General features: G+C 41.0%; 1 protein-coding gene across 1 annotated transcript in view; it reads right to left on the reverse strand.

Annotated features, from left to right (window-relative positions):
* Window positions 1–14,123: 14,123 nt before the first annotated feature.
* Window positions 14,124–14,750, reverse strand: part of DSCAML1 (DS cell adhesion molecule like 1) — a 327,097-nt gene continuing 326,470 nt past the window's right edge. The window contains exon 32 of the mRNA XM_060157966.1: window positions 14,124–14,590. Within this exon, the coding sequence (XP_060013949.1) occupies window positions 14,124–14,590 (467 nt within the window). The remainder of the gene's footprint in view (window positions 14,591–14,750) is intronic.

Here is a 14,750-nt window from a genome sequence, read left to right on the forward strand (position 1 = left end):
GCCAATAACCCTGATGAATATAGATGCAAAAAATTTCAGTAGAATGCTAGCAAACTGAATTCAGCAGCACATTAAAAGGATCATTCACCATGATCAAGTGGGATTTATTCGTGGGATGCAAGGATGATTCAACATATACAAATCAATAAATGTGATGTATCACATTAATAGAATGAAAGAAAAAAAACCATGTGATCTCCTCAATGGACACATAAAAAGCATTTGACAAAATTCAAAATTCATTCATGATAAAAACTCTAAACAAATTAGGTATAGTAGAAATGTACCTCAACATAATAAAGGCTATTTATGATAAGCTCAAAGCTAACTTAATACTCAATGGTCAAATGTTGGAAGCTTTTCCTCTAAGATCAAGAGTGCCCACCCTCATTACTCCTATTCAATGGAAGTGATCAGGCAAGAAAAGAAATAAAAGGTATCAGAATTATAAAGTAAGAAGTAATATTGTCTCTATTTGTAGGTGACATGATTTTATATACAGAAAATCATAAAAACTCCACCAAAAAACGGTTAGATCTAATCAATGACTTCAGTAAAGTTGCAGGATACAAAATTAGCATACAAAAAATCAGTAGTATTTCTATATGCTAACAACAAATGATCTGAAAATGAAATATAGAAAAGATCCATTTATACAATACCAACAAAACCAATAAAATACTTAGGGATAAACTAAGGAGGTGAAAGATCTCTATTCTGAAAACTACAAGACATTGATTAAAGCAGTTGAGGAAGACACAAATAAATGTTCATGAATTGGAAGACTACAGTTAAAATGTCAGTATTACACAAAGCCATCTATAGATTCAACACAATCACTATCAAGATTTCAATGACATTTTTACAGAAATAGAAAAACAACACTAATGTTTATATGGAACCACAAAAACCCTGAATAGCCAAAACAATCCTGAGAAAGAAGAATAAAGCTGGAGGCATGATACTCCCTGATTTCAAGCTGTATTACAAAGCTATAGTAATCAAAACAGTATGATACTGGCATAAAAATAGACAGGTCAGTGGAACAGAATTGAGAACCCAGAAATAAACCCAAGCATATACAGTCAACTAATATTTACTAAGAAAGCCAAGAATACTCATTGGAGAAAAGATAATCTCTTCGATAAATGGTGCTGGGAAAATTGGATATTCACATTTAAAAGAATGAAACTAGACCCGTATCTTACACCACTCACGAAAATTAACTCAAAATGGATTAAAGACTTAAATATAAGACCTGAAATCATGAAACTCCTAGAAGAAAACATAGGAAAAAACTCCTTGACATGGGCCTTGGCAATGATTTTTTGGATATGACACCTAAAGCACAGCTACAAAATAAAAAAATAAACAAGTGGGACTACACCAAACTAAAAATCTTCTGCACAGCAAAAGAAACAATAAAGTGAAAAGAACCTATGGAATGGGAAAACATATTTGTAAATCATATATCTGATAAGGGGTTAATATCTAAAATATTTAAAGAACTTATACACCTCAATAGCAAACCCCCCAATAATCCAATTAAAAATGAGCAAAATCCTGAAGAGCATTTTTTTTCCAAAGGAAAATATACAAATGACCAACAGGTACATGAAAAGATGGTCAACATTACTAGGCATTAGGGAAATGCAAATCAAACCCACAAAGAGATATCACCTCATGCCTGTTAGAACAGCCATCATCAAAAAGATGAGAGATAACAAATGCCAGCAAGAATGTGGAGAGAAAGGAACACTTGTGCATTGTTAGTGGGGTTGTAAACGGTACAGCCACTACGGAAAACAGTAACCTCAAAAAATTAAAAATAGAACTACCGTATGATCCAGCAGTTCCACTTCTGGGAATATTTCTAAAGGAAATGAAAACATTAACTTGGAAAGATATCTCACCCCCACATTCAAAGCAGCATTATTTATAATAGAAAAGACATAGAAACACCTGAGTGTTGGATAAATGCATAAAGAAGTTGTGGTATATACATACAATGGAATACTATTCAGCCATAAAAGATTGAGGAAATCCTGCTATTTGTGACAACATGGATGGACCTTGAAGGCATTATGCTAAGTGAAATAAGTCAGACAGAGAAAGACAAATACTGTATGATCTCACTTATACGTGGAATCAAAAAAACAAAACAAAACAAATCAAAACTGAAACAGAAAACTCTTTGGTTGTTGGACTGAGGTTCTTTGACCAGCACCAGTCCTCTGAGATGGAACCACATGTGTTTTTGTTTTCATAGGAGTTATACTTTCTTACAGGTAATTATAAAGATATGAGAGTATCCATGCTAAGTGGTGAGCAGAGTGCTTAACACAGTAGACTCTCAATAAAGAGGAATATCATATGATATTGCTTATATGTGGAATCTAAAAAAAATGATACAAATGAACTTATTTACAGAACAGAAACAGACTCACAGACTTAGAGAATGAACTTATGGTTACCTAGGAGGGAGGGTGGTAGGGAGGGATAATTAGGGAGTTTAGGATTGACATACACACACTGCTATATTTAAAATGGATAACCAACAAGGACCTACTGTATAGCACAGGGAACTCTGCTCAATATTCTGTAACAACCTAATGGGGAAAAGAATTTGAAAAAGAATAGGTACATGTATATGTATAACTGAATCACTTTGTTGTACATCTGAAACTAACACAACATTGTTAATCAACTATACTCCAATGTAAAATAAAAAGTTAAAAAAACAGCAGTTATTAGTGTGTTACATTGTATTGTTTTCTTGTACTTTGGGACACTATGCTGAGAAAATCAAGATTTCATGAGGCTTCAGTCTTCACTGGTCTTCCACTCCCTGACCATTTCTTCCACTCTTTACCTGTCATCCATCTATCTAACATATATTATGCTTTTATTAAGTCAGGCACTGTCCTGGGTATAACTGCGAAGGGATAGAGCCATTCTCTGCCCTTCATGGTACCAAGACTTTGGGTGAAAGTCAGAGGGGTAGATCAAGCTTAGTATAAGGGGGACTTTCCTAGCAGAGCTGTCCAAAGGTGAACTGTGCTGGCTTGGGAAGTGATGCATTCTCTATGAGGAGGTAAGCACGTGAAGGACAGACGATCCTTGATAATTGCAGAAGGGATTCAAGATCTGGATGGAAGTCTGAACTAGGTAGCCTTGAAGGCCTGTTTGAATCCTGAGATTCACTGATTCTTAGAGACACTAAAACCAAACCTGGATCACCTCCAGGGTAACACACATCTGGCAGCTGTTGCCCCTTCTGCCCGAGAGCATTGCTGCCACTGCCCAGAAGATATGGGTTCTGGAAGGAAGAACAGAGCCCTGACTGGTCCTCCCACCCTCCTCACCTACAAACAGAGTTACCCTCCTCTCTGAGCTCATCAGTCGCCGTTCCCCAACACTTCGCCTGCGTAGATGTGGGTGAAGGGGAGATGGCATGTGGGGAGATGCCCTGAACCTGAGTTATGAAATGAGGGTTTCCATGGAGATCCAAGTTCCTCCTCATCTTCTGCATAAATTAAGATGCTGTTAGCTGTTGTAAAGATAAACTCCCAAATCTCAGTGGCTTAATACAAGTTTCTTTTTTTTTTCCTCATAGAAAGTCCAGTTGGCATTGGTAGGGGTAGAGGGGCCTCTGCTCTGCACAGATGTATAGGAACCCAGGCTGAGTGAAGCTCTGTCATCTTTAGTAAGTGGCTTCTGAGCTCACCTTTGGCATTGACATCCAGTTGGAGAAAGTGGAGGGTGGCTAATCCAGCTCTGAAAATAACATGTATCAATTCTACCACATTCCACTGGTCAGAACTTAGTCTTAGGACCCTCTCCAGAAGCCAGGGGACTAGGAACTGTAGTCACCAGCAGGGCAGCCACTTCCCAGCCATTAGGGAGCATGAGGCTTTGGCAGACAGCTAGCTGTCTCTGACATATTCTGTTCCTCCAGGCCTCCATTCAGGACTCTGCCAATTTGGACACACACCAGACAGTGAGCCCCTTGAGCTTAAGAACAGATCCACTGGCCCTTTGCATCCCCACTGCTTAGCTCAGTGGCAGGGCATAGGAAGGGTTTCAGTGTATTTGGTGAGTGAATAAATGCTTGGGTATCATCTTTCTTGTTACAAATACAGATGTCTGGCAGAAAAGAGTTGGGCAGTTCCTCAAAAGTTAAACATAGAATTACTATTTGACCCAGCAATTCTACTCCTAGTTGTGTACCCAAAAGAATTAAAAGCAGGGATTCAAACAATTACTTATACACCAATGTTCATAGCAGCAGGGTTCATAATAACAATATTCACAGATTGCAAAAGGAAAAACCCATGTCCATCAATAAGTGAATGGGACAAAAAGTATAATATATACACACAATGGAATATTATTTAGCCTTAAAAAGGAATGAAATTCTAATACATGCTTCAGCATGGGTGAACCATGAAAACATTATGCTGAGTGAAAAAACCTAGACAAAAAAGACAAATACTGTATGATTCCACATATATGAGTTTCCTAGACTAGTCACATTAACAGAGACAGAATGTGGAATGGTGGTTACCAGAGGCTGGGAGGAGGGGAAAGGGAGCTAGCACTTAATGGGTATAGAGTTTTTCTTTGGGATGATGAAAAAGTTCTGGAAATGGATAGTGGTGATGTTGTACAACATCGTAAATGTACTTAATGCCACTGAACTGTACACTTAAAAATGGTTAAAATGATCAGTCACAAGAAGAAAACTGGAAAATTCACAAATATGCGGAGATTAAACAACATGCTACTGAGCAACAAATGGGTCAATGAAAAAATCAAATAAGAAATTAAAAAATGGCTTGAGACAAATGAAAATGGAAATATAACATACCAAAATTTGTGGGATGCAGTAAAAGCAGTTCTAAGAGGGAGGTTCATAGTTATAAATACCTACCTCAGGAAACAAGAAAAATCTCAAAACAACCTAAATTTATACCTTAAGGAACTAAATAATGAACAAATGAAGCCCAAAGTTAGTAGAAGGAAGGAAATAAAGATCAGAGTGGAAGTAAATAAAATGGAGACTAAAAAGACAATAGAAAAAAATCCATGAACTAAGAGCTTGTTGTCTGAAAAGTTAAAATTGATAAACCTTTGGCTAGACTCATTCAGAAAACAAGAGAGGGCTCAAATTGATACAATCAGAAATGAAGGAGGAGGGAATTCCCTGGGGGTCCAGTGTTAAGACTCCACACTTCCAGTGCAGGGACCTTTGGTTTGATCTCTGGTTAGGGAACTAGGGTCCCACAAGCCAGGTGGTGTGGAAAAAAAAAAAATGAAAGAGGAGGCATTGCAACTGATACTACAGAAATAGAAAGGATCTTAAGAAACTACTATGAACAATTACATGCCAAATTGGACAACCTAGACAAAATGCATAAATTCCTAGAAACATACAAACTTCTAAGACTGAACCATGGAGAAACAGAAAATCTGAATAGACCAATTACTAGTAAGGAGATTGAATCAGCAATTAAAAAGCTTCCCACAAACCAAAGTCCAGGACCAGATGGTTCACTCATGAATTCTACTAAATATTCAAATAAGAATTAATACCAATCCTTCTCAAAATCTTCCAAAAAAATAGAAAAGGAGGGAACAAATCCAAACTCATTTTATGAGGCCAGCATTGCCAAAACCAGGCAAGGACACCGCAAGAAAAGAAAATTACAGGCCAACATCCCTGATGAATATAGACGCAAAAATTCTCAACAAAATATTAGCAAAAATAATTCAATAATACATTAAAAGGATCATACATCACGATTAAGTTAGATTCAACGTCTGCAAATCAGTCAACATTATACACCATTAACACAATGAAGTATAAAAATCATATGATCATCTCAATAGATGCAGAAAAAGCATTTGACAAAAATTCAACATTCATTTATGATAAAAACTCTCAACCAAGTGGGAATACAGGGAATGTACCTCAACAGAGTAAAGGCCATATATGACAAACCCACAATTAACATCATACATAACAGTGAAAAGCTAAAAGCTTTTCCTCTAAGATCAGGAACAAGACAAGGATGTCCACTCTTACTACTTTTATTCAACATAGTATGGAAGTCCTAGTCAGAGCAGTTAGGCAAGAAAAAGAAATAAAAGTCATCTAAATTGGAAAGGAAGAAGTAAAACTGTCACTATTTGCAGATAACATGATATTGTATATAGAAAACCCTAAAGACTCTACCAAAAAAACTGTTAGAATAAACAAATTCAGTAAAGTTGCAGAGTATAAAAATCAATATACAAAATCTGTTATGTTTATGTACACTAATAACAAACTATCAGAAAGGGAAATTAGAAGACAACCTCATTTACAATTGTATCAAAAAGAATAAGATCCCTAGGAATAAATTTAACCAAGGAGGTGAAATACTGTACTCTGAAAACTATAAGACACTCATGAAAGAAATTGAAGAAGACACAAATAAGTGGAAAAATATTCTGTACTTATAGATTGGAAGAATTAATATTGTTAAAATGTCAATAATCCCCAAAGTGCTCTACAGATTCAATGCAATCCCTAACAAAATTCCAAAGTCATTTTTCATAGAAATAGAACAAAAAACCCCCAAATTTGTGTGGAACCACAAAAGATGTCAAGTGGCCAAATCAATCTTGAGAAAGAACAGCAAAGCTAGAGGCATCATCCTCCCTGGTTTCAAATTATATTACTAAGCTATAGTAATCAAAACAGTATGGTACTGGCATAATAATAGACACATAGATCAGTGGAATTGAATAGAGAGCCCAGAAATAAGCCCACACATATATGCTCAATTAATTTACAACAGAGGAGCCAAGACTATATGATGGGGAAATTACAGTCTATATAATAAACTGGACAGCCACATGCAAAAGAATGAAACTTGACCACTATCTTACACCATACACAAAAATTAACTCAAAATGGGTTAAAGACTTGAATGGAAGACCTGAAATCATAAAATTTCTAGAAGAAAACATAGGCAGTAAGCTCCTTGATATCATTTTTGGTGACGATATTTTGGATCTGACTCCAAAAGCAAAGGCAATAAAGGCAAAAATAAACAGGTGGGATTCATCAAACTAAAAAGCTGCTGCACAGCAAAGAAAACCATTAACAGAATGAAAAGGCAACCTACTAAATGGGAGCTAATATTTGCAAATCATATGTCTGATAAGGGGTTAATATCCAAAATATATAGAGTAATCATACGACTTAATAGAAAAAACCAATCTGACTAAAAAATGGACAGAATATCTGAATAAATATTTTTCCAAACAAGACACACAGGTGGCCAAAGGTACATGAAAAGGTGCTCAACATCATTAATCATTAGGGAAATGCAAATCAAAACCACAATGAGAGCACCTCACCTCTGTTAGAATCGGTATTATCAAAAAGAAATAACAAGTGTTGGTTAGGATATGGAGAAAAGTATACTCTCGTACACTGTTGGTGGCATTGTAAATTGGTGTAGCCACTATGGAAAACTGTACAGAGGTTTCTCAAAAAATTAAAAATTGAACTATCACATGACCCAGGAATTACACTTCTGGGTATTTATCCAAAGAAAACAAAAACATTAATTCGAAAAGATGTCTATACCCTCATGCTCATTGCAGCATTATTTACAATAGCCAAGACATGGAAGCAACCTAAGTGTCCATCAATGAAGAATAAAGAAGATATGATATATACATACAACGGAATACTATTCAGCCATAAAAAGAATAAAATCTTGCCATTTGTGATGATATGAACGGAGCTTGAGGGCATTATGCTGAGTGAAATAAGTCAGACAGAGAAAGACAAATACTGTTGTATTTGAATCACTGTCAAGGGATTCTATGATCTCACTTATACATGGAATATTAAAACAACAACAACAAAACCCCCAAACTACAAGCTCATAGATACAGAGAACAGATTAGTGGTTGCCAGAGGCAGGGTTGGGGGTGGGGTGGGTGGTGGAGTGGGCTAAATGGATGAAGGGCTCAAAAGGTACAAACTTCAGTTATAAAATAAGTCATGGGGATGTAATGTATAGCATGGTAACTATGGCTAATAATACTGTATTGCATATATAAAAGTTGCTAGGGCTTCCCTGGTGGCACAGTGGTTGGGAGTCCGCCTGCCGATGCAGGGGATGCGGGTTTGTGCCCCGGTTTGGGAGGGTCCTGCGTGCCATGGAGCAGCTGGGCCCATGGGCCGTGGCCGCTGGGCCTGCGTGTCTGGAGCCTATGCTCCGCAGTGGGAGGGGCCACAGCAGTGGGAGGCCCGCATACCACACACACACAAAAAAAGAAAAGTTGCTAAAAGAGTAGATCTTAAAAGTCACAAGGAAAAAATTTGGTAACTATGTATGGTGACAGATATTAACTAGACTTATTGTGGTGATCATTTCACAATGTATACAAATATCAAATCATGTACATACAATATTACATGTCAACTATACCTCAATAAAAAAGAAATATGTTCTTCATGAAAAAAAGTTAAACATAGAATTACCATTTGATCCAACAATTCCACTCCTAGTTATATACCTAAAAGAATTGAAAGTGGGGACCCAAACAGGTACTTATACACCAATGCTCATAGCAGCAGTATTCACAAACAAAAGGAAAGAACGCAAGTGTCCATCAATAAGTGAATGGGATAAAAAAAAAGTGATATATACACGCAATGGAATATTATTCACCCTTAAAAATGAATGAAATTCTGATGCATATTATAACATGGATGAACCTTGAAAACATGCTGAGTGAAGTAAGCTAACTGAAAGGACAAATACTGTGTGACTGTGATTCCACTGACATGAGGCTTCTAGAGTAGTCCAATTAATAGAGACAGAAAGTAGAATGGTGGTTGCCAGGGGCTGGGGGAAAGGGAAATGGGGAATTAGTGTTTAATGGGTACAGAGTTTTTGTTTGGGAAGATGAAAAAGTTCTGGAAATGGATAATGGTGATGGTTGCACCACAAGGTGAATCTACTTAATGTTACTGAATTGCACACTTAAAAATGGTTAAAACATTAAGGAAACAACCTCATTTACCATTGCATCAAAAAATAAAATACCTAGGAATAAACCTACCTAAGGAGGCAAAAGATCTGTACTCTGAAAGCTATGAGACACTGGCGAAAGAAATCGAAGGTGACACAAACAGATGGGTAGATATACCATGTTCCTGGATTGGAAGAATCAATATTGTCAAAATGACTATACTACCCAAGGCAATCTACACATTCAATACAATTCCTGTCAAATTACCAATGGCATTTTTTACAGAACTAGAATAAAAAAATTTTAAATTTGTATGGAAACAGAAAAGACCCTGAATAGCTGAAGCAATCCTGAGAAAGAAAAATGGAGCTGGAGGAGTCAGACACCCTGACTTCAGACTATACTACAAAGCTACAGTAATCAAGACAATATGGTACTGGCACAAAATCAGAAATATAGATCATTGGAACAGGATAGAAAGCCCAGAGATAAACCCACACACCTATGGTCAACTATTATGACAAAGGAGGCAAGAATATACGATGGAGAAAAGGCAGTCTCTTCAATAAGTGGTGCTGAGAAAACTGGACAGCTACATGTAAAAGAATGAAATTAAAGAACTAAATGTGAGATCGGATACTCTAAAACTCTTAGAGGAAAATATAGGCAGAACACTCTGACATAAATTTCAGCAATATCTTTTGGGATCCACCTCCTAAAGTAATGAAAAGATAAACAAAAATAAACACATGGGACCTAATTACACTTAAAAGCTTCTGCATAGCAAAGGAAATCATAAACAAAAAGACAAGACAACCCACAGAATGGGAGCAAATATTTGCAAATGAAGCAACTGACAAGGGATTGATTTCCAAAATAAACAAACAGCTCATGCAGCTCAATATCAAAAAAACAAACAACCCAATAAAAACATGGGCAGAAGACCTAATAGACATTTCTCCGAAAAAGACATACAGATGGCCAGAAAGCACATGAAAAGATGCTCAACATCACTAATTATTAGAGAAATGCAAATTAAAACTGCAGTGAGGTATGACCTCACACCAGTCAGAATGGCCATCATCAGAAAGTCCACATACAATAAATGCTGGAGAGGGTGTGGAGAAAAGGGAACCCTCTTGCACTGTTGGTGTGAATGTAAATTGATACAGCAACTGTGGAGAACAGTATGGTGGTTCCTTAAAAAATTTAAGAACTACCATATGACCCAGCAATCCCACTCCTGGGCATATATCCAGAGAAAACCATAAGCTGAAAGGATACATGCACCCCAATGTTCACTGCAGCACTGTGCACAATAAGCCAAGACATGGAAGCCACCTTAATGTCCACCTACAGGTGAATGGATAAAGAAGATGTGATACATATATACAATGGAATATTACTCAGCCATAAACAAGAATGCAATAATGCCATTTGCAGCAACATGGATGGACCTAGAGATTATCACACCAAGTGAAGTAAGTCAGGAAGAGAAAGACAAATACCATATGATATCACTTATATGTGGAATCTAAAAAATGATACAAGTGAACTTATTTACAAAACAGAAATAGACCCACAGACTTCAAAAACACACTAATGGTTACCAAAGGGGAAAGGTGGGGGGAGGGATTAATCAGGAGTTTGGGATTAACATACACACATTACTATATATAAAATAGATAACCAACAAGGACGTACTGTACAGCACAGGGAACTCTACTCGATATTCTGTAATAATTTATGTGGTAAAAGAGTCTGGAAAAGAATGGATATATGTATATGTATAACTGAATCACTTTGCTGTACAGCAGAAACTAACACAACACTGTAAATCAATTATTCTCTAATGTAAAATAGAAGTTAAAAAAATTTAAGAAATAGTTAAAACGGTAAATGTTATTTTGTGTATCTTTTACCACACATACAAAAAATACAAATGCCTGGGTTGCATGCCTGCAAATTGTGATTCAGTTGGGATTGGCGAGATCTGGGCTTCTTTGTTTTTTAACAAGCTTCTCAGGTGAATCTGATGTGCAACTAAGATCCACTGGTCTAGCTCTGGTTTTTGGCAGAAGGGAGAGAGCAAGGGCATGGTCTCTCGGAAGCCTTTCTAGAGGAGGGCTTCTTGAACTCTAGGGTGCGTACGAATCCTCTAGGGATTTTGCTAAACTGCAGATTTTGATCCAGTGGTCCTGGGGTGAGGAACTCACATTTCTAACAAGCTCCTAGGTGATGCTGCTGCTGCTGGTCTGTGGACCATACTTTGAGTATCAAGACGCTAGACACGTGGTGGTCTTGTCTGGTGGAGATCTGGAAAGGAGCAGGAAAATTCTTAAGATGACGGCTCCAGATACAGAGTTCAGTGATGATGAGCTGGGGGTGAGTGAGCAGGAGGTGAGCTAATCAGTGAACTAGCTTCTGGGTACTGTTCACACAGGCAGGTTTGTGGTTTAGCTAAAGAACGCATCGCGGTTAGAAATCATCAGCCCACAAAATTGTGTGGATTTTGCATGAGTCTGTCTGAATTTCCAGAACTCGTGTTTCTTAGTAAGGGGCCCAGCTCAACTGAGCACAAGTGAAACTGGCTTGTACTTCACTGCTCTGTTGTCTCTTCAAGTCCTTTTCCTCCTACACGGGCTACCTCTGGTCCAAGGCCTTCTCCAACAGAGCCCCAGAGCTGAACACCTCCCCTGCTATTACTGTCCCTGCCAGAGTCAGCCCATCAGAGCTGCCCACTCCATCCAGCTCAGCATGTTGTAGAGGCTCCCCTCCCTGAATGGCTAACAGTTCCACACTGGCTGCTTTCCCGCCAGTGAGTCCAGCTGGGTCACTTTGTGCTGGCGGAGTGCATCATCCTCGGGGCAGAACTGAAACTCAGCCTCTGAATAGTGAAAGATGGGGCAGGATGACCCAGTGGCTAAGGAATCAGACGCTCTTGGTTTGAACCTCATCTCCATCTCTTCCTGCTCCTCTAACCTTGGATAACTTACTCAGCTCTCTAGGGTTCCACCTTTCTCACCTGCCCAATGCAGATGGTGATGCCGACTTCCCAAACCTGCCGTGAGTTTACATCAGCCAATCGTCAATGAGAACTCGGGGCTTGATCATTGTGCCTGCAGTTTGAGAAGTGACCTGCAGGTGGCGCATGCAGCCCTGGGGAGGTGGCCCGTCCTCCAGTGATGGAAGGAGTCTGGAGGGCTTTTTCCCACTAATACCGTTAGCAGGTTCTCCGGGTGCATCCGGGCTGAGAGGGAGTCTCCCCAAGGGCCTAGGAGTCACCCAGGAGCACATAACCTCTGCCTCCTCCCCTCGTTCATGCCAACAGCTCTCCCCCTGCAATGTAGTTACCCATGGGCGGGAGCTCCTGTGTCCGCACTCGCTGGGGCTCAGGAAATGTTTGTGGAATGAGCTGCTTATTGGAAAGTGCTTCTATCCAAGGTCATGCATGCCAGGGAGGGCTTCCCTGTGGCCCAGACTGATGGGTACAACTCACATCCTGCACACACCTTCCCTTCCTCCTTCCCTCCCTCCCCAGCCCTGGGGTCCCCTTCCCTTTTCCTTCTCTCTGTTTTGGGGAAAGGGTGGTGGGAACAGCAGGCTCACCTTCATTCCAGATTCCGGGTCCACAACTCAGTCTCGACTTTGGGTGCTGAGCTCAGGAGCCCCCTTTGTACTTCTGAGGGACACTTCCTTTTCACCCAGGGGTCCTGGCCACCGTGGAGGGGCACCGTGAACTCCACGCCCCTGGGCTTTTGCATTCTCCTGGGTCTTTCCCTCTCCTCTGCCTATCCAAACCCTCACGTCCTTGGAGGCCCAGCTCACGTGCCCTTTGACCCTCTTCTCAGAAACGCCTCCTTTGCGTACCTGCACGTGGGTGCGATTCCTTCCACCTGGAATCTAATTGCAGCTCCTCTGACACCAGGTGCCCGCTGCCTCATTCTCTCTGGCTGCAACCCATTCCCCTCCTCCATGAGCCCTTTCCACATTTCTGACCTCTGATGACCTCATTCCTTCTCCCTTTGGCCTTTTCTTGTCCTAACAGTCAGCCCAGAACTTCAGGCTCTGGCTGGACTCCCAGGGTAATATCATCTCTCCCTCCCTTCCCAGTTTAGAGGCATCTCTTACACAACTTCCCACTAGCGGTTAGCGTAGCTTTGTTCCCCTGGCTACACTGCTTTCTCCCAAAGGAGAGAAGCCAGTAGACACAGCCTTCCACCCCCATACCGGCTCCCCAGCGCTCTCGCCAAGGTTGCCTCATTTTACCGATAAGCAAACTGTGGCTCAGAGAGGTTTAGGAGCTCGCTCAAAGACACACAGCTGGTCCCCTGTAGGGCCCAGCACAGAAGTGCTCAAGGAGGCAGCTTGGCTAATGGAAAGCCTTTTTAAAAGTTTAACGTGCTGAGCTAAAACTGGGCTTCTCGAAGTCTCTCCCTGAGAGACAGATGGCCTGGTACAGGGGCCTCTCCTCCCTGCCTCCCCACTGGCCCTTGCCAAATGGGAAAAAAGCCACCATGTAGAAACATAACCTTTATTGCACACGGCGCTGGGTCTTTTTTCATAGAAAAAGGTATCAACACATAAGCATCTGCAAATTGAAGCAACTCCTGGTTTTCTTGGAACAGTAAAATCGCATGCAGTGTCTCTGAGTTGGGATTTTGGTCTTTGTCAAAACCACCTAGATTGGAGGGAGGGTGAGTAGGAGGGAAAAATTGCTGAGCCTTTGTGCCTCTGTCTCAAAATAAGGTGAGAGAAATATATAGATATATAGCTTGTCGATGTGTTCCTCTCTCTCTATATATGTATATATCTCTCCACACATATTTTGTGGGGTGGGGAATTTGACTTGCACTGTCAAATTCTTTGTGCCCTGGCTTCATGGAGAAGAAGAAAATAGTTTCATTTGTACAAAAGAGTTCTATGTACAAGCGTTCATGACTTGGGGGTTGTCTTTCCCTTGTTGGTCGGTTTTCATCTGTCAATTTAATATAAATAATGCAGGAAATCAGCCCAGCTGGTGTGTGACGGCTGGAGGTGCAGACAGGTCCAGGCGGAGGGCCACTCTTCTGGTTGTGTCCCTACACCAGGGTGTAGGATTTGGAGTAGGCCCCGGCTCCCTGCTTCTGAGACCTCCCTACCCCTGATGTGCTCATCTCGAGAAGTGAGTCCCTGGAGCCCCCCATTTTGGTGTGTGGGCCCCCGGCCCGCGGAGGCTCAGTGCTGGGGGCCGGAGGGGCGGCACTGGGGGCAGCCGGGGGCTCAGCAGGGGTGGGACCGGGTGCCGGGGGCGCCGTGCCTGCTGGGGGAGCTGGCATGGCCAGAGTCCTCTGAGGTAAGGTGGCTGTGGCGGCGGCCCCCGGGTGCGGGAGGCCCAAGGGCTTGCTGGCAGGGTCCAGGGTCAGGTGGCGAGCCTGGGGCTGGTAGGTTCGAGCCAGGTTCCTGATGGAGGCCTCGCGGGGCGGGACCACGGGGCAGGGCTCCCGCCCGTCTGCCTTTCGGAAGAAAGCCTCCGACTTGGCGTAGAGGGGCAGGTTACAGTAGTCACCTGGAATGGAGGAAGCAGGGCGTGTTAGCGCCAGAGGCCTCTTGGAACCAGCGGCCAGCTTGTTTCCCCACCCCTACCCCTCAGTCTTCTCCCTGACCTGGCATAGGAGTCCCTCCACCAGACAGGCAGTAAAGAGTCGAGGAAAGATGAGTTACTTGGC

Source organism: Lagenorhynchus albirostris, chromosome 9, assembly GCF_949774975.1.
Source record: "Lagenorhynchus albirostris chromosome 9, mLagAlb1.1, whole genome shotgun sequence".
NCBI lineage: Eukaryota > Metazoa > Chordata > Mammalia > Artiodactyla > Delphinidae > Lagenorhynchus > Lagenorhynchus albirostris.